This window comes from Aythya marila (assembly GCF_965140915.1).
Source record: "Aythya marila genome assembly, chromosome: 1".
In the NCBI taxonomy this organism is placed as follows: domain Eukaryota; kingdom Metazoa; phylum Chordata; class Aves; order Anseriformes; family Anatidae; genus Aythya; species Aythya marila.
The window spans coordinates 63576765-63602402 of NC_139042.1; the positions used below are offsets into that span (position 1 = coordinate 63576765).

The window sequence follows — 25638 nt, forward strand, 5'->3', positions numbered from 1 at the left end:
ATCAGTCAGTACCCCCAAAACACCACTTTTATTGCTTGTTTAACTTGGTCAGAACTTTTTTCCAGTAAATTTAAGTTAGTGTCTGGAGAGTAATGCATTTTTATTCTGATTCCAACTTGGTTATTGGTGACCGATGCTTGCATTGGAAGAGTAGGTGGTCTTTTGGATTATCTTTCAGGGAAAAAGCTGTTGAAATCCTGCAAAATTATTGGACTTGAGATTTCGATGATTATTTAAAAAGTGCAAAAACCAAACCAGCATCACCTCAGAGGAAAACTTCTCACCTGAGAACTTTTTGGATACGCATTTGTCACTTGCAGTTTGTTAGTATTTCTGGTGAGGCATGGGTGATGGATATGCTTCACAGGACAACAGCAATTATTTTTCCGTAATTGCTACACAAATGTGTCTGATTTTAGGAAAAGACTAGTTGTACATCTCATGTGGTGTGGAAATACTTGCCAAAGATTTACTTTTTAATGGAGACAACTGCTTCTGGCCAGACGTCTATTATTATAATCTCAGTATACAAGTATGCTAAGGAACAAACAGGATTTTAGGTTCGTAACATCATTAGCTCTTAAATTCCAGTGATAGTAACATGCCTATATACATACATGCACAAACGTATTAGGCTTATGGTCACTGACTTTTACAATAACCAATATTAAAGCCATAAATGCCTTGCAGTTAGATCTCACCAGGCCTTTTAAATGTTTTGAAAACAAAACTGAGAAAAGAAATTAGAGTTCAGGCCCCAGAACCGCAAAGCACACAGGCACTGGGGGGGATGCAAGGCTCTAGAGACTACTAAAAGAGATGCAGAAAGAACCTAAAAATATATTTGAATATTCAATTTAGATGGAATATTAGATCTTTCAAATACTGGAACAAAGTTAAAGACTAATTTGCAGGGAAAAAAAATAAAAATCTGAAGTGGAAGCAGAGAGTCGCAGCCACCACTGGGCTTCCTGGAGTCTTTTGCATTCGTAACAGCCAGGAGGTAGAAGGAAAAATTACTGGTTCTCTAAAACTATTTACAGAGAATGAGAGACAGATGATCTGCTACCCTGATATTGTCTTTTTTTTTCTGAGTTTGATGGAGGCAGAAACTGATGGATAGTTTTGTATTTCATTGCTTTTCCTGTTCTGGTACGCAGGGAATAGGTGATGGTTATGAAAAGTATGGGAAGTTTTAAGATATGCAACTTACTCCGTGCCCTGATACAACAGTTTTCAGTGATATTTTTTAGAGAGAAAAGCTGAAACAGAGCACCAGGGAACTGAAAACTACTCAATACCTCGACAAAATTATTCAAAATTGTGTGCTGAAAAAGTGAAGTACAATAACACCAAAGGAGGTGATGAAACCATGGTTCTGGCCAAGTCCATGGCAGCATTTCCACTTATTTACAAGCAGCCAGTATCTCTGGAAATAACCTCAAGCTCAGACGGATGTGTTTTAATCCTGAGTTTAGTCCATCTCTTCCTTTGAAGTGTGAGCAACCTCTCAGGGAGCTCAAAACAAGGGAGCAGACATGATATCCGCGCACACATTTGGCATTCAGCTCCCTTCCTCGCTCAACAATGCTCAAAGCACAAAGCACGGAGTTCTCCTCTGCTCCGTTCTCCTGTCCCTATGCCCCTCAGCCTACAGGCAGAGGCACAAAGCATACATATTTCACATGGTAAGCGTGGTCTCCCATCTCTCTTCAGGAGGAAACTGAACAGAGGAGTTTCAGGCAAGTGCTGCAAGCGCGAGATGCCCAAACATGAGCAGTCGTCCAAGGAATCCTCATCCTGTGCTTCTGGAAGGAAAACCTGGCGCTCTGCAGAGCTGGGGGCATGCCGTGAATCCCAGGTGGAAACAAGGAGCTTCCTCAGGCTGAAAAGAAGATTGAAGGAACCCTTCCCCTACCAGTATCTCCTGGCAGATAACTTAAATACCCGCTCTGCCCGGCAGGTTTTGTGAACCCCGTTTCCTAGGCACTTAGTTCTACCCCCAGGTTAACTGGGAATTGTGAATTCCACCACGAAGCAAGAGCCTTGGAGGTAATAAACTTCAGCACTCAGCAAAAGTTAATGCTCATTGTGAGACTGGCTGACAAGTCAATGCAGTGCGCGCTCTGGGAATAGAAATCGATAACCCCGAGTATACGCGTGCTGCTATTGACTCTAAATTGGCTATTCTCATACAGAAAGGGAGTCATTCCTAAAACCCGATGCTCAGCAGTATCAAAAGGCAAAAGATCATATTGGGAATTGCTAGGAAAGGGCTGGAGAGCTTGGCAAAGCTCTCCTACAGGAAACACCATTGTGAAAAGCCCCGCCGTGCCTTCTTGAACACCATGTCCTGTTCTGGCCACTGCAGCTGGAAAAGGCTGTGGACTAAAATTAGAGAACTACAAACAGCGCAGGGAATGGCAACGAGGATAATGAGAGGTGTGGAGCAACTCCTGCACAGTGGAGATGCCAGCTTGGAAAGCAGACAAGTGACGGGAAATAGGATAGCGGCCTACAAAACCCATTACTGCACAGAGAAGGTAACTTGGGAACAGATCGCTTCTTTCTCACAATGCAGGAATTAGGGGAAGCATAATGAGATTATCAGGCAAATGGTTGCAACTGAAAAGTAGGAAGCACTTCTTTACACAACACATAATTAAATACAGGCTTGCTGCACACGGGACCGTGGAAGCCGAAAGTACAAGCAGGTTCAAAAGGGATTAGAGAAATTAATGGAGAACCCATCCAGCAAAGGCTGTTAAAACGATGGTATGGATCCAACCTCTGCTTCAGGAAGCCACGAGAGGTAAATGAAACAGCACTTGGAGCACACACAGGGTGCCTCCACCTTGCTGCAAAGAGGTAGCAAGTACCCTAAACTGAAGGCCAGAAATTTTAAATCTTTTAAAAAACATATATATATAAATTGAGTATGGATAAATGATTTAGGCAATTTTGGTAGACTAACTGTAGTTTCCAAGGAATTTAAGCAAAACAGATGGACAGATTACAAGCATCTTTCTGAAAAGTTAGGTTCATTTATCAAAGCTAGAGAAAAATCTATCACAGCTTCACTGACAGCACAGGATTCTGAAACGAGAAAAAGATGTAGGGACGCATTAAATTTTAGACAAACTGCTTAGAAATAGTGTTTTTTAAATATGATGATTTAGACTGACTGGTTAGCTTGCTGCTCCTTGTCTTTTGTAGGGAAATGAGAAAGATTTATCGGTCCTGGGGAGCACTGGGAGCAACACTCGCTTTTTGCAGCAAGCCAGAACAAGCTCACTCGTTGAACACTTGAATGAAAGAAAACCCGTGGCAGAGTTCAGGATGTGCTTTGACACACTCTGATCTTACACATAGTTAGCTCTGGCTCTCCCCGTTCGCGAGGGATGGATTTCATTTCAGAAGCAAACAGTTAGAACTGCATGGTCTTGCCTTGTAATCTTATTAAATGACAGACGAGTGAGATTTGTACTTGTATGGAAAGCAGAAACATGTGGGTAAAAGCTTTGGATTAGCGGAGGTCATCTCGTCCCTTGTCTGTGAGGATTGTATTCCCACTTGGTTGATCCTACTGCAGCAGCCATGCCACCTCGGGCTGTAATTTCAGCACTTCCACCGAGCTAAACAGCATTGGGGTGGCTGGCGCTCAGAGGCGAGACTGCTTGTGGAAAATTCAGGCAGCACAGCAGGTAGACTCTCCTCTCAGCATCAATTCCCCACAGAAGGGAAACAGGGCTGCCTGTGGACAATGAAAAATTGGCAGGATTTGCGCGCGCCAGACACTGAAACACATTACGGTGAAATAATTCCTACAGACAATTCACCAGTTCATAAAAACGCATTTAACTAGAGACCCAGGAACCAGCCGAGACTGACAGAGCTTATCACACCCACATGGCCTGTGGGCCAGAGGCTGTGAAAGCAACACCCGGTGAACCACTCCTGGGACACACACAGCTGGACAAAGCCCTTTTGCCCTACAGAGACCAATTTGCCACATACAGGAGGAGCAAGGAATCCCAAAATCATTTTAAAGGCTTGCAAAGTAACCGGCTGTCAATGTCAGAGGATTGCTCAGGCATGTAAACTACAATTTCTTTGATAAAGTAACCAAGGCACTGCGGCTTTCCAAATGTCACAACACTTGGGTTATTGTTACTAATAAAGCTCTGCGGTACCTAAAGGCTCGCTAGAAGCTGCTGAAGCTCTGGCAGAATTTATTACAGGAGCATTCTCTCTTCTGCAAAAATTGGGTTTCGCCTAGTTTTGTCTTTTTGTTACTTAAAAATAAAAATGGAGCCAGCAAAGACAATTTGCTAATACAAACAACCCCCTTATGCCAAAGTCAGGTCTTGAGAGGAATGATATTCTCCTTTCTTAAATTAAAGAGCTGAGCAAGAAGGATCGTCAGTGAAAAGCCCCATAATGCTGTTAAGCCAAACAAAACAGCTATATGGTAAGGAGGGAAGGGGAGTCAATAGCGTTGTGGCTTTGTTTCTTTTTGCCCTGGTTCATTATACAGCAAAATCGTATCCTCCCACCCTATCTTCCCTTCCTTTGTCTGTTCTATCCACTTTTTCTTCCTAGGCACGTGACCTACAGGTACGATCATCTAATTAAACGCAATTGAGGCACACTGATTTAACTAATTGCTACCTGTCACGTTTCCCACCTAAACCACCGTTCTCCATTTCCTCAGCCCACTCCCACTGTGAGACAAAACACGTCAGCTCAGATGTCAGGTGTCAGCTGCCTCGGGTGAACCAAAAGGTCTGGGGAAATGTTTTAAGTCAAAGCTGGCAGTAGGAAACCTTCAGTGGGGCAGCCAGCGAGTGCCCCCTCACACGGGTTGTGGGCATACTCACGTCGTAGCCTCGTGAACTCTCTGGACACAAATGGCTCACGTGCTGCTCCTCTGGAGTGTGCTACATGAGGCTGTGACGCTCGGTTGTATTCTCACAGTTGCCACTGCACAAATATCCAGCAGCAACGACAGATATGCAGCATATTCCTCTTTGCTCTACCAGAAGAGGCCAGAATGACCTGGAATCAAAGGTGGCTCCTGCCAACTAATAGCACAAAATGGTCGATTACAACACAGAAGCTCAAAAAGCCTCTGTGGAAACGTTGGTTGCATAGATCTCATATCTGAAAATCACAGAAACTATATAAAGATAAAATCACTGCTGCACTGGAGCAGAAATGACAGCTTTGTCATAACAGCCTGTCTCCAAGCCTGCCTACCACAGCTGAAGTTGAAAACCCCTTTACGCAAGTCAGATGAAAGTGCACAAAGATTTCCCCTTGACCTCAGTGGCTGATCAAATGACGCAGCGTACCCAAAGACTGACAGACAGCCTTTCTTATTTTCATTTTAGCAAACTGGTGTGGGCAAACTCTGGCTTTGAACCATCTCATCTTCAGTTTGGCCATGGCTAGCTGGAATGTCTCTGCCTAGGAAGAAAACAGAATTATTGGTAGCCTGGTAGTTAAGCACTCACGACTTGTAGCCAAGTTCTTGTACCGTGATTACTATTGCTACATCTGACAGTCCTCCTACAGTAGAGCAGACAATATGATGAGTATCTTGAACAAGTTTGCCCTTTCAAGTTTTTCTTGTTTGGACGGCAATGTGTGTGTTTGAGGGGTCCCTTCCAGACTTGCTCTCTCTCTGTTTTAACTCAGCAGCAGGCATCCAAGAAGTCAGACTGAAGACAGATAACCAGATGTTACCAGTTGCTTTGCAATGTGTTCCAGGTAATGATTTTCTGCCAAATGGGAGAGCATTTCAAGTAGGTACCAACAGGGCTTGTCTTAGGCCAGTGCTATTCAATCTTTTCATTAATTGCTTGGTAGATGAGCTAGAGCTCTAAAACCTGCAGTGGGCACTGCGCTGAGTGTGTCTGCCAGTAGCTGAGAGAATAAACAGGGTAAGAATTCAAAACAATTTTCCTAAAATGGAGAAACGGTCCCAAATCAACACAGTGAAATTGAGAAAGACAAGCATGACTTGCAACTGCTTGGAAGGATAAATCAAATGCAGAGATGCAAAATGAGGAGTGATGGGCAAGCCAGCAGCTCTGCAGAAAGGGACACGGGAGTTACAGCAGATAACAAACAGGGAGTGAGTCGAGATGCTGCTGTGGAAAAGGCAAAATTCGCCTGGAAACACATTAACAAGCATTTTTTATGTAAGCCATGGAAAGTACTTACTCAACCCTAACAAGGTCTCAGCTGAATTCCACTCTGGGGCACTACTCCTCAACACCCCAGCAAGCTGAAGACTGCCCAAAGGAGAGCTGAAAGTATTATCAGAGACTCAGAAAACTGTACCTGTGAAGAAAGGCTAGGAACAAGGCTCAGCTGGTCTGGAAGCAGTGAAGTTGTGAGAGCAGAACATGCTATTAGTTCTCTAATACTGAAACTATTGGAAGAGAAAGCTTATCAGCTGCTTCTCAAGAGCAGGACATCAAGAAGCATCTGTAACCATAGAAGATTTAGGAGGGATAATAAGAATTTTTTTACCAATAGGGATGTGGAAGGACTGGAACAGATCTCTCAGGGAAGTTGTAGAGGGATCTTAATTGAGCAATTTAAAGAGAAGTTAGGCATCCGTGCTCTGACTTTCTGGTGAACCCATCCCATGCCTGTGGGGCCATGATCCTTCCTACCTTCCCCCTGCCACCTTCCCTTCTGGTCAGCAGCATCCCTCGGCCAGGTTGTGTCTAAGCCTGCCAACCAAAAGTATCTGGCTTAGAGATAAAACCTATCCAGAAAAAAAAAATAAAAATTAAAAAGTCAGAAAACCAGTTTTCTCTTTTATGTCCTGATCAAAGCCTAGCTTATGCGTTTCCCTTGACACAGCAGGCACCACTGTGTGGACAGGCTCTGCCTGCCCGACCTCCCCCCTCTCCTGTCGCAAAACTGAAGACAGGAAGGGCAACATGATGTGGTACAGGAGGGAATTGAGATCTCTGAAGTCATCAAAAAAGCCAGCGAGTTCCATTTTTAAATATGCCAGGTCTGAACTGTTCATGAGTGGGGACTAAAAAACACAGAACAGCAAATTTACTTTACTGTAAATTAAGTTGGCCATGGCCTCACATTAAATTACTTCTCTCCCTGGGGCATCTGGTGATGAAGCCCAATGCCAGTCTGCTGCTAGAGTGCTGAATACAGTCTGATGTGAATGAATATTTTACCTTCTATAGTCTTGATTTAAAGAAACTTATCAGAGAAGGAGAACCAAGCAAAATATATGCAAAAAAGCAAAGCAACGTGTTGAGTTCTGCCTTTATAATGAATAGTTCTTATGAAAGGATGGCTGCTTGACACCCCAAATTAATTGATTCCAAGCATCCCGCAGACATCGTGTCTGCAAAAAAACTTCTGTATGGTGTACTTCCTGAGTTCCTTGGGATGATCTTCTCTCTAGAGGGCATAATAAGAGCATTTTTCTTTAGACCAACAGGGACAACCACTGGCTCCATGTCCTCACTTGGTCTGAAGGGAATTACTTGATGCTTGAGACATTCAGACGGAAAAAAAAATAATACCACCACCACCAAAACTCCCCAGCAGATTGACTTTAAAGTGGCTTCACCATTTGGCACAATAAAAGCTGAGGGCTCGTGAATCTTTCTGCTGCTACTGCAAAATGGAAAATAAACAAAAATGTACAAAATAAGATAAATATCCCTCTGCTATAACTTGGTTATGCCCTCAAGTTACACGATGAAAACAGAAGCATGCTGCAGATATCTGTTGTCTGTTACAAAGTCCTGTTTCTGCAGGACTGATGTTTGACAGAAACTGCAATTTCATTTAGTTTACGTAATTCTTCAAACGGAGCTTATTGAAGTATTTCTGTGTTGACCCTGGATATTTTAACCCGCCTATTATGAGTAACCACAGAGCAAGGCAAGGAAAAATATCAGTACCTCTGCGACAGAAAAAGGGAAATGTGGACACTGAGAAATTGATTGCTGCCAATTGATTACTGCCAAAAGTTCAAACTTTTTCTCCATAAGACAACTGTATTAGCACTCGAGATAATTGTATCTCGGTGAATAATCTCTGTTGCCTCTTGGCTGTGTGTAAGCCCATGGTTGGATAACCACTGAGGAAAGCAAATGAGCCCTGGGCACGTGGGAGGCCGAGATGCCACCGACTCTGATGCCCTGCAAACTGTTGGCAGAGTTGCACTGCTGCTCACACGCAGACACACACACACACAGACACCTCCAGCTTTCTGTCTCCAGTGCTTCCTTGCGTGCTTTTCCCCAAACAGCACTGAGGATTTAGCAAAAACCCACGGGTCCTACGCGTTATAAAACTAGGTCCCTGCAGGTGCCAGCAGAACGCTGCACCGTGGCACCCAAGCAGCTTTTGCGCCCAGCAAGCAGATGAAGTGAGTTTCTTCCTGAAGCTAAAGCGCTCTCCATCCTGGCCTCCCCTGGATCCGCTTCCCCCTACGGCCGCAGAGCACAGCACAGAACCACTCGAACCACTTCAGAAATCCTGCGACAGTGCTACGAGGCAGATAAGCAGAGGACGGGGGAGAGGAGAGGGAAGAGGAAGAGCTCTCAGAGGCTGCTTGGCAGCGAAGTCAACGCTGGAAATATCTGTGGGGAATTCGAAAGCATTTCCTAACATCAAAAATGCGAAGAAGAAAAAGAAATTTTGATCAATGGCTTATTGCCCTTGATCTAAGCAAAAGAATCCTAGCCAGTCAGAAATAACAGAAATCTGTTTTATAGTAAGGCTGAAGTTTTCTATGTTTTGACAGCTGGGGCTGATGCTTTTGGCTGGGTTATTTGCCAGCCCTAAAATATTCATCAGCGAGTTGCCAGGCTTTTGTCCTTTCAAATTGAACTCTAATGATGAAGGAGAAGGTGCTGGAGAGATTTGAAGCATGAGCTCTCTGCCCTAAAGCAGAACTTTGTGGCCTGAATTCACATGACCAGAAAAAGAGGTTTCCACTCCCTGGCCAAGTTTCTGGTGAATCACTTGCTGGTCACAGAGCCAAGATCTGTTCTTCTGGAGCATGGGAAGCAGTGGTGTGCTTGTGAGGGATACAGCCCCCCCTCCTTTGCTGAAAGGAAATGGATTAACAGTGTGCATTCTGTGCACAAGTCTTCAGAGATCTGAACTAAAATATTCCAGATTAAAGAGTTCTTCCTGAAGAACACACGGGAACATGCGCAGCAGAAAAATCAAACCTGACTCTGAAAACGATGGGTGAGATGTTGTTGTTGGCAGCTCTGGGATCAACTCAGATGTCTTACAGATTACCCAGACAAATTAGCTCCACATAATTTATTCTTTATAATTTTCACACAAATTTTTACATTACTATTTTAAGGTTGCTTCTTCCTGATGCTTTCCACATTCTGGTACACTTATTCCAAGAGTGTGAACCAGACTCCTCTGCCGTTGAGCAATTTGTTCATTCCTGTGTCTCGCTCTGCTTTCACGTTGTCACTTGGCTGTTATCGTTCTGTTTCCTACCTGTCCAACTCAGGGGGCTCTCTTAGGTGAACCGGCTACAAAGTGAAAAATATGAAATCATTTCATATCTGCTAGGAAGACTGAATTCCTCTTCTGAAACTTCAGGGCCGGTCATACTGACTTTGTATCTGAAAAATCTACTTTCATCAACTCTGTCCTAAGCTGCTTTTATTCATCCCAGGGTGACCACTATTTTTGTTATGTCATTTTATATCTACACAGTCCCTGCAAGTGCTCAGCACTTCACTTTTGAGACTGATCTTCCATTTTCTGGATAAGGAATTCAATTTCTTTGGTAGATATGAAGCGATAACAAACCCTTTCCACTCAGGGACAAGTTAATATGAGAAGACGCCGCAACACGGCGGCTCCCAATAAATGAAAACTGAAGGTGAACTACCATGTAGAATCACGTCCTTTAGGCGGTTTTAGTTTTTCCAGCCGACAGCTTAAACACACGGCTTTGATGTGAAATCAGGCCAAAGAGCATCTCGGAGTTTACAAAGCCAAATTTTTTCAAAGGGCCTTTGATCTAGCCCCCAGCTCTACGCAGAGCCAGGGTGGGCATTGCCTGGTGGGATGGGGCAGCGGGCTGCGACTTCGGTGTGAGCAGAGGAAGGCAAAGGAGGAGCATTGGAGAAGGAAATCTCACTGGTCACATCTTCTCTGCACATAAAATGAGGCCAGGAATGAGGATCAAACCCCGGTCTGCAACCATTAATCACTGTGGGTTTGGCTCTCCTCCAGGACAGCGTATGGGCCACACCACGTACCAGGACTGTTCTCGATAAGCAGCCTGGATGCAGTCACCCTGCTTTGGGTGGAGAAGAAAGCTTAGAAATGTGGATGTAAGTCATGCTGGGACACTTGCGCGGCCAGAAAACAGGCCTTGGCTTGTTCTACCTTGTAATTGAGTCCTTGCACCGGGATCAAGCCAAACAGACTGTATCATTTGAGGAATGCAGCTATTTTGAGCACAGCTGATATTTGAGAAAGTGAGTGACACCAGTGAGAAAAAATAACAGACAGATGTTTACTGATTCAATCTTCACATGCAAAACTGTTGGTGCATGTTCAAAGTCATTTTCTGAAGATGTGTCTCTTGCTATCTTAACATCAGCAAACAGAAACCCACTGTACTTTCCCATTCCCTGTGACATGCTTATCCAGCTCCTCTCTATATTCCAGGAACACAGCTACTAATTTTAAAACTGCAAATGGATTTTTTTTTTTCCCTCAGCACAGTTATAAGGAACATTTAATTTTACATTGCCAATTTTCAAATATCTCTATACACTCTGGCTAGGTAAAACAGTAAGGAGTTGGTGTAACTCCGCGATGAATTAATGGGTTGTTCACTAGAGCAAGCTCTTATTTTCCTCTTTAGCAGATACTGGGCTAGACATTTTGGAAGAGTTTAATCAAAATCCTCAACAAAAGCCAAATGAGTGGATTTTAAAGAAAGTTTAATTACAGTGGTCAAACCACCCAGCATGATTTGCTTGATTTGATTAATGTAATGAGGAGCACATTTAATGAGAAATGCATTAATTCATTCAAACAAGTGGTTTTATCTGAGGTATTAAGCATCAGCCCAGATTATGTACAGCAGAAACTACTATAGCAAAAATTGACCGAGGTCAAGGCAGTAGTCATGCCATAATTACAAGCTCTCGGCTATAAGCTACCAGTTGAACTTGCACGGTGCTCTTCATGACTGAAAAATCAGGGTTTCCGATCTGAAAAAGCCCCCAAACACAGGGTTATACTTCCATTTCGCAGCCGGGATCTCCACCCCTTGCTTTTGAATGTTCAGAAGATTCGGGAACTGGAATTGTTTGAGTTTCAGATGGCTGCACATGCAGATATCATTAACAAATGATGAAACTAGAGCTCAAAGGACCTCTGACACCCCTGCACACCCCTAAAGGAAATAGGGTGTACCCCATTCTCTCTCTGTTCTAGCTCCTTCTTGCCCTTGTAATGTTCTGGGATCGCTCCTTGAAGAGTCAAGAGACTGACTTTGAGGGGAATTATTTCACTTCTGGGGAAGGAAAACTCCTTCTTGGAAAAGAATAAGAACTGGCTTCAAGCAAGAAACATTTAAGAAATAGAAGAAAAACTCTTCTTTATACTTTGCTCCCCTCAACTCCCTTATTTAGCTAAACACCAGCCCCTATGCCCCAGCTTCCCCATTTCAGGTTTCCTCTCCTTGGCTTCACGCAGCACCCTCACCCTTGCCCTCCCCACTGATATCCCTTCTCCTTTGCCCCTGCTACATCTCCCCGCAGCTGCTAAAGCCCTTCTCTCTCCTGTGCTGCCCTGAGCACGTTCCCTCTTTGACTTCTGCCATGCTCCCGTGTCTGTATTCAGTGCCCAGCTTGTTATTCCTGCGGCGTCTGCCCTACCTCTGCGTGAGCTGCCTTTCCTGCTGCTCTGTACCGAGTCCATGCAGCACTGCAACAGCTTTGATTTTCAAGCGCCCTACTTCTAAGCTTGCTCTGCTGCCGGAGCACTTTCCAAGCACAGTTGCACGGTGGACTTGAGCACTATCTATTGCTCTGGCTTACTCAGCTAGCACCAGCAGTCGGCAAAGGATGGCAGCTTTGAAACTGTTCCCTAACTGGGCAGGAGGCTGGTCCCGGGATCCTTCTGGGATAAATGCACACCGACAAGTGCAAATTGGCACGGAGCAGAAGTCACTTACATTTTTGTAAGTAATTCTTAAATTTAATATTTAATATTTAATATTTATTTTTTATTTACAAACGTAAAAACTGGAATCAGACTCCACTAATTTTAGAAAAATCCCCAAACGTGCCTGTATCTGACTGCTGCACAGCAAGAGAAACCTCTGAAATGTCACTGACATATTAAATATTCGTGCAGGGGAAAGCATTAGCAGTGACTGCCTCACCAGTGCACTCAACAAGGATGTTCCCAATGCAAAAACAATCCTGTTTTGGAAAAAGCTACCCAAGTAGCATATACAGACTCATTACAACAGCTGCCCCTTGATGCCACGTTTGGCACCCTTGAGTGGAATCTAGGCAGGAACTCATAAAGCACAAATTGGTAGAGGATCACATCTTAAAATACATTTTCCCACTCTCTCTCATCCTGGCCTTCAAGGAACCAACCAACCTTTCTAAACCTACCGTCTGGAGAAAATTTCCAAGGACCAGTATATCTGACTATGCCAAAGTGACAAATGCAAAAAAAAAATAAAATACAGTTTGTCTCCATAGCCTTTCACAGGAAATATTCTCTACAACAAAACCATGAAACCCAGTGGATCCTCAGCATGGCCATCCCAGAATGTAAACCACTTCTTCTTACATACCATGTGAACTCCCTCTGTACCTGAACTCACACTAACAATCAGCATGTGAAAGAAACACCCTGTTAACAACAAGAGAATGTTTCTCAAAACAGCTGGTCTGCCTCTGATTGCTCATCCCTCATCCACAAAGGAAACCTACAAAGAAACTGGAAAGACAAAGCTGGGATTAAAATGCATAATGTGACCAAAAACCATTGAATCCAACAACAATGTTAATTTTATGGCATGTTACAATTTACCTCTGATGCTGCTTGCTAATCTCCTTTTCTCAGGAGATAATTATCTGTGCATTTCTTCCACCCTGTGTTCTGTAGAGCTGAAGACCTTATTACCACTCCTCTTTCTAACATCCTCTCTGTTCCTTTAATCTCAAAGTACATGACTGATAATAACAATGAAACTGAACTTAGACAAACTGATTCCAATCTTTGGTCATCTGGCAGTTTGCTAGTTATGTCCATGCTTCTGTTTTTTGCCCCTCAAACCTGTCTGCATTTTTCTAATAATATTTAGCAATTAACAGACTTGCTTCTCTCCACAGATATTCCTTCTGAGTGTGATGGCTGTTCCCTGTTCATCCAAAAACCTGCCCAACCAGCCTTCACTTCGGAAATATCAAGTTTGGTTCTAGACAGGGCTCCAGTTGTGACTCACACCTCCTTTATGATTAGTGACACGGATTTTAGTCTGGCACTATTCAACCTCTCAACAGCTTCAAAGAGATATTTAGGTTTGATTTGAATTATGCAGAGAGCAGGAACAAAACTTAACTGGCCAAACATCAGTCACTACTTCTAAAAGGAAAGGAAGCATCATTCACTCAGATCTTCCTAAAATGAAAGTGAAATACGACATGGACGAGATTCAGGAACATATTGCTCAACACAGCTGAGCATAGTTTTATACCACTCTGCAGTCAGAGATGACAATTTTTAGCGTCACTTCTGTCTGGTACTTCCCAGGTATTGAACTAATTTTTGGCAATGCTGATTGCATTGATGTAGTACAATATTTGTGTCTCCCCTTTATCCACGCAGCTCAAGAAATCATAAATTTACTTCCATGCAACCAAATTCAATAACTTAAAGCTGTAACAATCTGGGAAAGGTTAACCAATATCTTAGGTAGGAATTTGACATACGTTTGCCTAGGAAATTTTGGAGTGTAGTCCTACATGAATTAAAATATATGGATCTACAGAATAGCATGCTAGTTTTAGGAGGTATTAAACGTGCCGCTACCCAAAGCTCAGAGGTAATATGCAGACCTACCACCATGGCTGAATGCTATACACTTCCTTTGACTTGCAGAAGTAGCAGAAGCCCTTGATGAACATTTGGAAGTCTTTCTTCGAAAGCAAGTACCTAAATTTCACATCTCTGGCAGCAGTTTGTGCCTTTCCTCTTTAACTAAAGGACAACCAGAAAATTCAAGATAGGACTACATAAGGGCTTAAAAAACTTATATTCATCATCTTGTGAAACCAGAGGCTGCCTGTGACCCTGATCGTTTGTGAGATCTGTAACCTCAGTGTTACCACGTCCAGAGCAAATGTTTACCCTACGTGTGCCTGTCACCATGGAAAAACCTGGTGAACACACGGGAAGGAATATTTGCAGATCCAAAGGAAAAGCAAGCCCCCACATCTCTTCTTCATACTCATATACAAACCAGGAGTTTGCTTCTAGCAGGCCATTTAATCAATGGGCTCTGCTAGGCAGCACGGAGATAACCCTCAGCATTGATAAATGGAAGCTGTTAACCCAATGAAAACATTTGGTAAAAGGAAAACCTAAAAGGTAGAGCGTGGAGAGCAGCTCTCCATGCTGGCTTTCCTCAGCCTGGTGCACAAGGGATGGAAATGTGGCTGCCAGGGCTGGCTCCTGAAGGGCTGAACCTGCCGTGAGCTGCTTTTGAGGCCCTTTTCCCTGCTCCACTGTGCCCTGGCAACATTTTCTGCAAGAAAACCAGATATTTGCAGAGTGCTAAAACTGCTCTGACTGCTCATGCATTGAGGCTTTAGTGTATCTGGGTCAATCACCCTGCCGTAACTTTTGCCACGTTATTGGCAGACTGCTTTTGACTTGGCCATCTGGCTTTGAGGTCCGAGACCCTGCTATAATGTCTTTATGCAAAAATGTGAGATCTGGACACCAGTCAGTGGAAGGAACAGCGAAATTCAGAAGGAGAGCAGCTCGCCACGCTTTGCACCCCAGTGGGCAACGTGGGAACAGAGCGGTGGGGAAAGGACGAAGCGCGCAAACAACCCGAGGCATGGCAGGTGATGAAAACCCTCTTTGGCCCTCCGTGGTGGCCCTTACCTTCTCGTTCTTCCTCTCTTCAGCCTTGCTGGCAGGGCTGGGGCTGGCAGGGCCACCCAAGGGCCCGCCACCCACCTCGCCATTGAGGTGGGCTGCGCTGACGTTGGGCGGCGTGATGGCGGCGGCGGCGGAGGTGAGGGGGATGAGGGGCCGGGCCCCCGGGGCGGGCGGCTGGTGGCCGTGCTGTGGGGACACTGTGGGGTGAGGCCGGATGGTGGCGGCCGGCAGGCGGGAGGGCGAGCTGGGCGTCCGTAGTGGTGACACCGTGGCGGTGGGACGCTCCGGGGCTGGTGCCGGGGGGTGAGCTGCAAAGGGAAGGCAAAGTCAGACCTGGTTCCCTGCCACGCTGCCAGTCCCTGCCATGAGGGTGCCGGAGAGCTTCAGCTCGTCGCCTTTCACTGAGGGTATCTCAGCATGAAAGTGCTTTGGGCAAAATCCTAGAAATCCCCCTGTCTGCAGACCCCAAAATGGCCGTTCCTCCCTAGTGGTGCCATAGGGGTAGAGTCTTGCTACCTACCTCCACGCTCAGAAATAAATAAAAGCCCTACCCCATTTTTAAATACCCAATCTCATTCCATCCGAGCTGTTTTCCAAACCGCCAAGACCCCCTTCTAACGCTGTTGTGAATTCCCTGAAATTTTCTGGGGCCATGTAGTGCGGGACCTAAAGGGTTAGCCCAGATGACCTCGCAGGAGGCAATTACAAAGGGAGGTCTCTTGTTTCAGCCTTAACAAAATGATCAGCAGCGCGTCGCTGTGCTGTGCAAGATAAATTAAGCTGGAATCCACTGGAGAGTTTCTGAGATCAGCCTCATCTCTGCTAGCGAGGTCCCTGGGGGACTATGAAGTGCCTTTTAGCCTTGCTTGCCCTGATGAGCACGCCCTGCCTATAACCACTAGGAACCAGGAGCTGGTGCTCAGCTGTTTAATGGTGACCACGACTCACTGCTGAAGTCACCCCCCCAGGGATTCGGGGCACTGTTGCATGCCTCATGTTTCAAAAAGTGTGACAAAGCTCCAGGTCCATTCCCACAATGACATTTCTTTCGACTTCCAGGTTGGTTGGCTGCTTAGGTTGCTACATACAACTGCATTTCAGGTAGGTACAGAGCAGAAGCTGAGCCCACTTAAATGATTAAATAGTACGACTGTCTGGAAAACACCCATTTCACAAATAATTTCAGAGTTTCATCATGAGGTTCAGTGCAGCACCATTTGAGCTTTGGAACATTTTTCTGAGCACAACCTATTCACCCACTCTGCAATAGCCTCCTCGGCTGGTCAGGGCATCTATACCTGGAACATGAAAGCACAGCATCCAGTCATTGTGCACTGCTTGTGCTATGCAGAGAATAGATCTAGGCAGCTGACTATCCTCTTTCTTTCTCCTTCTCCTTCTCATTGCAGCCTGAGCCAGGACAGCTTTGTGGATGAAGTCTGGTTGAACTATATCCATTCCTGACAAAAAGCTTTAATTCCGACAAGTCAGCTTTTCTTTGACCAAGAAGCATTTTTCTGGAAAATTTCTGACCCACTCTGATCTGTGGTTTTCTTAAAATTCTTCTGAAGGATACATTTTTACGCAGGACCAAAAGCAACTACTGGAGTTCACTCAATGCATAACTAAACAATAATGCCAGAACAACTCAAACCACTTTTTTTTTTTTTTTTCGTTTGTTTCTATGGTTAGTAATGGCACCCATTACTGGGGATTAAAATGACAAGGCGTGCCATTTGTCACACCTACTACACCAGCTGCGCACTCCTGCAGTCTGGAGGGAATTTAATCCCCCAGCCTTATGCCATATGATACTGAACTTGATGGGCAAGAGATCATCAGATTAGCACCTCCAAAGTTTACATGATTCTCCTTCACAGTAACTCTCTGATTCTACAACATCTTTTTTTGTTTTTTACCATTTCGCATAGAAAACCAATCAAACTATCATCAATTGGTCTTGCAATGATTTTACCAGGTAGCATGAAGAAGGGCCTAAAAGTTGTTATTATAGACCCCTTCAAGACCATTCTTACGATTAGTTACCTTTTCTCCTCTTCCCTGGATTGCCAAGAACATCCATTAAGAAGTGTAATTCATTTCCAGAGAGCCAGAGAGGGCACCACTGGTTATCTTGAAGCAATTCTCTACTAATTTTTCTGTTTGGAGCCTGTGTAATGCACGACCTCCTCTGCCAGAAATCTAATTTTTCTGGGATAGTTAAGCTTGCAGGGTCAAGGTTTTGTACCTCTGGTTGCAGGGAGGAATGTCTTTCCTAATTCTGGAGGAAAAGCACTGTAATGGAATTTCACTACATGGATCTGGATGCTGAAGACTGATTTGATAATTATATTGTGTATATTACTTTCATATAGTCCTCCATGTTTCCAGACACAAAGGAAACAGAAAGCATGGAAAACAGCAAAATAAATGTCCTGAGAAAAATCAACTGTGAGCAGGACTCTCACATTTTATTCTGTAATTTCATCTGCTTACTGTTATAATGTATGCCTTTGCTCTGGGATCTCTGGATCTGGACTGTGCTGCATCAAACATGCTATTAATTAGCAATGTTCACTGAAGGCTATTTTTGTTCTACACCACTCATATTTCATTTTGGGTGTATTCCTACATTAGTGGCCTTGTGCAAAATTGATTTGTTACTCATGCATATTGCAAGCCAACAGAAAACGTGATTTGAATACCGTGCCAGCTTCCTTCTCTCGGAAGGCTTTCAGAAAGTGCATGTGCATTGCCCTGTCCTGCAGGGCTGTAGAGCTCTTCTGGAGGGGCTGGAGAAGTCCCACGTAGGAGGCTTCAGAGCTGTCCTGTGGCCTGTGGATTACACTGCTTGCTGGCTCCTTGGCACTTTGAGATGTCAGAGTGACCTGGAAGAGCAGCCTTAAATCTGGGAAGCTGCTGGAGATATGGCACAGCAGCACCGTGGATGGATGGCATGGGGTGAAACAATCCATCACCTCGGTTTTGGGGCAGCCCATCTGCCTGCTGGCATGGGCACAGGACGCACCAGGATCTCCTAAATACTGGGCTGACAGAGGTTTGCATGCTGACACTCGGGGCACCCAGCACAGAGGCACGTCCTACACCATTTTTGAGCGCATCTTGCCCAAGGAGGGACATTTCTGCCTTTGCACTGCAGGAGCAGAAGGCCTTTTAACAGTGTGTGGCTTTAGGGGAAAACAGCAGCCCTCTAAAGCAGACAAAAAAAAAGGATAAACAGATTATTCCCCAGCGTGGCATGGACGGCATGTAAAGTCCTGCCAGTGTTTGTTGAGCCGAGGAGTTTGCCCTGTTCGAGACTCAGATTCACATGTGTTTGATTACATTTTCTTGCCTTTGGCCTGGACTGTGTAGGAGGTGAGATTAGACGGTCATAATGGTCCCTTCTGGCTTCAAAAGGTACAAATCCGTGACTTACAACACTGTATATTTCTCATCTAGGCCTGCTCTGTTTTGTGTCTGAGACCTCAGTTTTCAGCAGTCACAGTCCTTACTGATCTGCCTTTGTAAACACCATGGCTCAAGTCCCTATAAAATATCAGAAACAAAATGTTTTAAATTTTACTGTGAAGTTCCACCGCAGGATTTGCTTTTACTTTATTCAACATCAGAGCTGTTTAACATCAGGGATAGGGGGGAATAAATTGTGCTCCAGAAAATTGTGCTGTACATCAAAAAGGAAACCCAGAAAGAACAGAGCCCCCCTGGTGTGAGAAGCTCTTATTCCTGTTTCAAAAAAGGTGGCAGCATTTTTCAGATCTCTTGCTTTATCGCTAACACCGGGGCCCGTTCTGCCTAATAAATACCTTTCATCCCCGAAGCCCAATGAAATGCTTCTTAATTTTAAGTCGCACATTACTTGCCCTGTGATAAGGGCAGTGTTATTCCTTCAGCGTGCCAGCCGGACTCAGAACTGTTAATCTCCTTAGTATGCAGGGCGCTTGCTTTCGCTCAGATAAATTGTACAAATATTTGTAAACACCATAATCTACTCCAGCTGTAGCAACAGAACAATCTGAGAAGCACAACGTGGTTCCCAGAGATCAATCGACGCCCATAAACGTTACGAGCAAATAAAACCTTCCCTATCCCACACTGACCGAGCTGTGGCTGAACCGAGAGCCCGGCCAAGGCGATCTACGGGGCCGTGCTGCCCGGGGAGGCTGCCGTACGTACCCATCTGCATGGCGTTGCGGGCCTGGCCGGCCGGCTGCTGAGCCGAGTACCTCAAGCAGTTGTTCAGCTGCGGAGAGGCCGCCTGGAGCTGGGGATGCGTCTGCGGTGCCGTGATGGGAACGACCGGCCTGACGGCCGTGGTGGCGGTGTGAGCGGCCCCAGCGGGGTGGATGGCTCCGGGAGCTCCTTTCGCTGCCTGAGCTCCCCCGGCTCCGCCGGCCCTGGACTGCCCGGCTCCCACCGGCACCCTGTGTGGAGATGGAGCGGTGTCAGCACGCTGTGGAGACCCCAATACCCAGCCACCAGGGTGATGTGTACCCCAAGTTACTCAACACGACACCCCCTTGGGTGTTAAACAGAGCTACACGCAGTACTTGTACCCTTACAGGACACAGTAAGTGTGCTGGTGGACATTTTCACCCCTTCATCCTATAGGAAGAAGTTCAGGGTGAAAACAGAAAATTTTTCCCACATATATGTATTTTTTTTCCTTAAGCTCCTCTTCCACCTGAATAGTTTCTAGCGAAACCACAAATCTAAATTCAGAAGAAACAGGCATCCCCCAAACGTCGTGTTGTGTGCCAGAGGCTATTTCACCGGCGGTAATGGGCTAATAATTAAAACAGACGTGGGGATCTTTCCCTAGGACCGAATCTGCATACCGCCCCACAGGGGGAAAAAAGATGGATGGCAGCAAATTTGTGTGTGTGGCTTTTGACGGGGACCGAAAAGCAGAGGACTTGGCAGGGGTTGGCTTGACTGAGCTTTTACCCTACCCATGCAACCATCCCTAGTGTAGCCTTGCTGGGGAAATACAGGAGGGAAGAAAATGCAGCTGACCTTGCTGAAAAGGAAATCCAAACAATAATCGACCCCTCTTCTGCTGCTCACTTTAAACTGCAAGTGTAGTTCTTGTCTCATCTGGGTGACTGGGGAGAGACCTCAGCGGGGAGGAATGAGGCCATGCAATGAGTTCAGCCTAAAGCATGCCTCGTTCCTCGTACCACCGAGCTGGAGACTCTCTGACCAGGGCAGGAGGACAGCAGTGGACAAAATTGCTTGCTGCTCAGCAGCTCTTGTTGAGTTTCTCACTCGGGTTTCTGAGTAATTTCCCAGTAGGAGATGCTATGAAACAGAGGGATCATTTTGTGCTGTCCTCCTCTCCTTGGCTGCTCTGTCTGCCACGGTTCCCTTCGAGGAGAGGGCAGCAAAGGGGACAAGATGCAGAACAAATTGTGTAGGAAATGGAAATGAGGCAGTGTAGGGGGTGAGCAAGGGAAGAGGGGATAACAGAAAAGGGGCAAGACCAACATATGAGAGTGGGATTGGGAGAACTGCTGGGGCCCCAAACTGTTGTGTGGGAACAGAGAGAGGAGGAGAGCAGAAAGAGGGAGTATGGTGAACAATCCGGTGAAATTCAGAAAGACTGGGGGAGCAATTCCAAGAAAAGAGTGGAAGGGGGAAGAACCAAATGAGTGATATTCTGACAGAAAGAGGCCAAAAAGGCTGGAAGATATGTGCAGAAGAGTGAAAGAAATGAAAAGTGCAGAAGAGAGCAGTCCCCTCTGCCCCCTCTCCCCAAAAAGAAAATCATAGGAGGAAAAACAACACTGTACTGTCATAAAATCCAGACAGGGTTTGCCTAGATTATTATTTTTTAAACGCCTGATTATTTTTTTTTGCTTCAAACTTTTTTTCATCAGCCTTCAAGTGGGGAAAGGCTAGGAGTCCCCCCAGGTGGAAATCTCAGCTGTCTGTCATCTGCCACGAAGACCTGGCAGGGTAGGAGCAAGGTTCGGCTGGGGCTGGCTTGGCCATCTGTGCGAGATTGGCTTTGCCAGAAAAGCACGCCTAGCAGCTCGCTGGGGGCTTGCCTTCAGGCAAGCATGCACACCGACAGGTACAGAAACGTTATCTGTGACTCCAGTAGAGATGGATAGATGGTGGATGAGGCAAATTTTCTTTGCTGCCCTGTGCCTATCTGCCCATCTAGATGGTCTTGCCCTTTTCCCATTGTGCTTTCACTATGCAGCTTATACATCGAGCTCACTGGTCAAATTCTTTTTCTTGGGTTTTGTAGGCAGTGCCCAAAAAACACACATGAATCTAATCCTCCGCTTTGCTGTCAAAATGAAGGGGAACAAAGTAAGTTGAAAGTGCAGCAAATAGGAGATTTTGTTGCTATCAGATTTTTCTTGCTGTTCTCACTGAGGGTGATTTACACAGGAACTTAATTAGCTCACAGGATCATAAATATAACGATAAAGCTGCTTTTGGTTTTGTGGAAAGGACTTTTGCCCTTTAGCACTTCTCTGTGTCTTGTTCTAGCTGTGACATGCTGCATTTAATAAAGTCTTGCTGATTCAGATCAACAACACTTCAGCACGAACCTCTTTACTAATTAAGAGCTGAAGAGGCACAGAGTGAAGGCAGCCATGGGGCTCTATAAAATCAGGTAAATACATTTAGGCTGATGAACAGTGAAGACCCCATGAATTAATGCTTTTTTTTTTTTTTTTTAGGACTGTCAGCAGGCTTAGTCATCATCTTCTCATCTGCTCTGAATTTTAGATCTTGCCCAGTCCATGTCTTACAAACTTCACGTCAGCTGAAGATGGAACAAACCTGGATTGATTTTTCAAGATCCACGCTCTCTGCATGGTGGGGTGCCTTTCTCTGGAAAGGACCAAGAGATAGTGGGAACATGTGAGAGGAGGCACTGACAGCTCTTGAGAAGGGGCGAGCTCCTTTTGCAAACCCAGGGTGGCTCTAAAGGAGAGATGGGCATACACATGGCAACGTTTGCCTGCAAGGAGCAGTGGGGTAAAACAGTTGGGGACACACTCATGAACTATCTCCTCAGCTTGCAGATTATTTCAGAGTGGTTTACAAAAACAAAATTTAGATGAGGAGCTACTGCAAAGCAATCCACAAGCATTGCTTGCTTTGTTTAATACTGGTGTAAGTTCAGTGGTTTTGTAATAACACAGAATCATGAGCAAACAGATCCTGTGCAATAATAAAAGCTGGGCACATCAGACTTTGTAAAGCCGGGGGTTGTAAATGCCATCTTCTAACAAAACTAGCCAAGTCTGAGAGCGTGGATGACTCTGATGCTGCAACCCACAAATCACATTACCCAAGCCTGCAATGAACAACGCTGCCACTGGAAAACTTCTGCAGGGAAAAAGTGATTTAAAAGCGGAGCCACCTTGTTTTCAGCATCCTCCAGCCACAGAACGCCTCCCACCCCATCTCAGGTACCTCCACCCTGGCCGGCGGCCCTCACCTGGAAACGGGTGTCACGTAGTTCCCTGGGAAGACCCCAGACATGCCACTCCTCAGGGACGTGCCCTTGAACCAGCCATCCTGGCACTTCTCGATGACCCGGTACATCTCGCCTTTGCGGAGCTCCAGCTCGTCGTTCTTCTGAGGCTTGTAGGCGTACAGGGCCAGGTAGCTGCGGGGAGAGGTCGCACATGAAGAAAGCACAGAGCTGATGTCAGCCCCACCTCGACTCCAGCCCCACGGAGCAGAAAGCGAGCGGAAACACTGCTCGGAAAGAGCGGTGGAAAAGGGACAGGGTGCAATTGAAGCCAAAAACTGCCACAAAGCATCACTCGAGAATTTAGCTGCAATTTCAGAAGGAGGAGGCAACTGCAGAGTAACCAAGACCCCAACACCCAATAGGAAGGTTTGTCAGAGCCTAACATCTGGACGAAGCACACGTTCATATCCTTCAGGGCACGAGCCACCTCCACTGTGGAGTTTCAGAAGAAACTTTTCTTTTGGGTAGGCTATTTACAAATGATTCAGGCAGCTTTTCTTGCAACTTCCTCTGTGCTATTTGTGCTGGCTCGCTTTAGAAGCAACACATTGAACTGTTCTAATCCCTTATGGTAACACTCGTATTACGAGGGCAAAACAACAAGTGACGGAGGATGAATTTTACTACAGGATTTTTGCTTACGTAAGCTAAGTGGTAGGATTTGGCTTCGGATGTTTTGTATGCAAGCACACTCATAAATATTTAATGCAGTTCCCAATACGTAGAACTTTTTATTTATTTAATTATGGCTTTTTATTTATTCCCTTTGTTTAGAATCTTTCTTTTTATCTTTCTTTTGTTCTTCTGCTACTACTTCAGGGATGTGTCTGTTGTTGTGAACATGACTACAGCTTAAAGTCCCTAGAGGTATTCTTTCTGTTTAGAGAGAGCCTTGTTGGAAATTAAGAATGATTGCTTACACTTTGTGGAATAATGGAAAGTCTGGCTAGGATAGCAAGAATTGCATGCAGAACAACATTTCCTTTGTAAATACTATTATTTTTTTTTTGTGCTGTCACCTTTCTACAAATGCAAAAGGGATTTCTGGTAATTCTTGATCAGGGTTGTGCCTTGAGTTCTTGTTTGTTTGTTGCAAAACAGTTATGGAAGGTGCATTTACACTACAAAGTGCATCAGAATGCGTTTAGGCTCAGGGGTGGCTGAGTAGAGGCTTGCTGCCCACCTCATAGTTACAACTTCATAGTTGCAAAACAAAGAAATAATGAAAACTATAACCGTTGTGATTTTAGACTTGCAGCCAATAAAAATGATACATGGCTTTTTACTTCTACCTCCTAGGAAATATGATTGAGGAATAAATCCTGTTAGTTTTCTAATTCTACTCCTTTATGGTGCCAGTAGGTTTCTTTATTTTTATTCTGAAGGCAGTAAATAAACAGCAGTAATGAGCAGAATATGAAATATTTGGTAACAGCTCCTCAGGGCATCCTTAGGCTGATGTGCCTGACCGTATTTACCATGTGCATGGGGTACAAAAACACAATAAGAAATCGTATTTCATTAGTCTTCAGATGGGAGAAAGCATCCTGCACATCTTTTGTTTAGCCTATGTCATCAGGTGGGCCCAAGCAGGCCTGTTGTTGTTCACCTGATGGAAAACACGAGGCTACATATGAACTGCAGAACATTAAAATGCATCACCCCGACATGAAATAAGGTTACATGCTTCACTGCTAATCCTTCAGCACAGTGCTCTGCTAGGACATAACGGGAAGTGCTAGGAACTGTGCTCACTTGAGGGAGCAAAAAGAGTGGCTTTGGCTATGCCTTTTTAAATTGATGCTTAAATATGGCTTGTATTTATGAGCTATGGGTAAAGCAGGAGTCAAGGAGAGAGCATTATAGACTGTTACACTCACTTGGGCCTTGTCCCAAGGGGCTATATGTAATAATGCAATTTACAGGTTGAGATGCTGGAAGAAGGTGTAAGTAAAATTACCCTAAGTCAGGTGGATCATAGGCTGCTTTGCCTTGCAGCTGTCCCCAGCTCTCCTATGAGTTTCTTTCTGCTCCCCCCTGCAAATTCCCCAAACTCAGCCCCCAGTAAGTCTGAATAACCAATAGGCACATACTCAGGACAGAGCACCAAAATCCTTGCTGAGACTGAAGGAAGATGTACAACAGCCCAGCCTGGACTCCATGCCAAGGCCAGTCCATCTCCGTGTGGTTAAACTGACAAAAGCTCTGTGTGATAACCCACAACATGACCCTGGGACAACAACGGAGGTGATCAGTGCTTTCTCAATGGACTGTGTGAAAATTGTCACCAGCCAACTCTCCACGGCCAAGATGAAAGCGATGGAACAACAATCTGAAATCCTGGAAGATGTAATTATTCTGGGCTATGTGAAACACTGAGGCTAACAGGGAGCATGAGCTAGAAGAAGCCAAATCTTCATAAAATTCCCTAAAAAATGCCTATATGAGAAAGTATCTCCCGCTCTTGGCCTGGGGGAGCTGCCTGTAACTCCAGTTATAATGCAAAACCCTCATGGCTCTGTCTAGGACCGTGCTTCTCTAGGTCTGGTACAGTCTTCAGAGAATGCTTCCTCTTTGGCTGGAGCTTGGCTTGCAAATGCAAAATGTCAGACTAGATTACAAGCATGCTTCTCAGGGGAGAGGACAGGAGAGGCGTGGGAGGGAGCAGGGGAGGCTCGCCGAGCCACAGAGGCAGGGGTACTGCCAGCCAGCTGGCAATTGGCCTGATTCAGCAGCTAAATACCAGAAATACTGCTGATTATGGCATGGTTTGAAATATTTTTTTTGCCTCACTCCATGTCACACAGGCCCTACAGGGTGGCTATAGGGTGACAGTGTGAGCTCTCCGTGGGGCAGCCGGCGATGTCGGGTGCCCCCAGGTGTGCAGACCTCACTTTGGTACTGGAAAACGATTTTACCTTGGCTCT

At 45.2% G+C, this 25638-nt stretch overlaps 1 protein-coding gene across 1 annotated transcript in view; it reads right to left on the reverse strand.

Annotated features, from left to right (window-relative positions):
• SH3RF3 (SH3 domain containing ring finger 3) overlaps positions 1 to 25638 on the reverse strand; it is a 231352-nt gene that overhangs the window by 14947 nt on the left and 190767 nt on the right. The window contains exons 6-8 of the mRNA XM_082784635.1: positions 22673 to 22843; positions 19384 to 19631; positions 15190 to 15494 (exon numbers count right to left, since the gene is read on the reverse strand). Coding sequence (XP_082640761.1) covers positions 15190 to 15494; positions 19384 to 19631; positions 22673 to 22843 — 724 coding nt within the window. The remainder of the gene's footprint in view (positions 1 to 15189; positions 15495 to 19383; positions 19632 to 22672; positions 22844 to 25638) is intronic.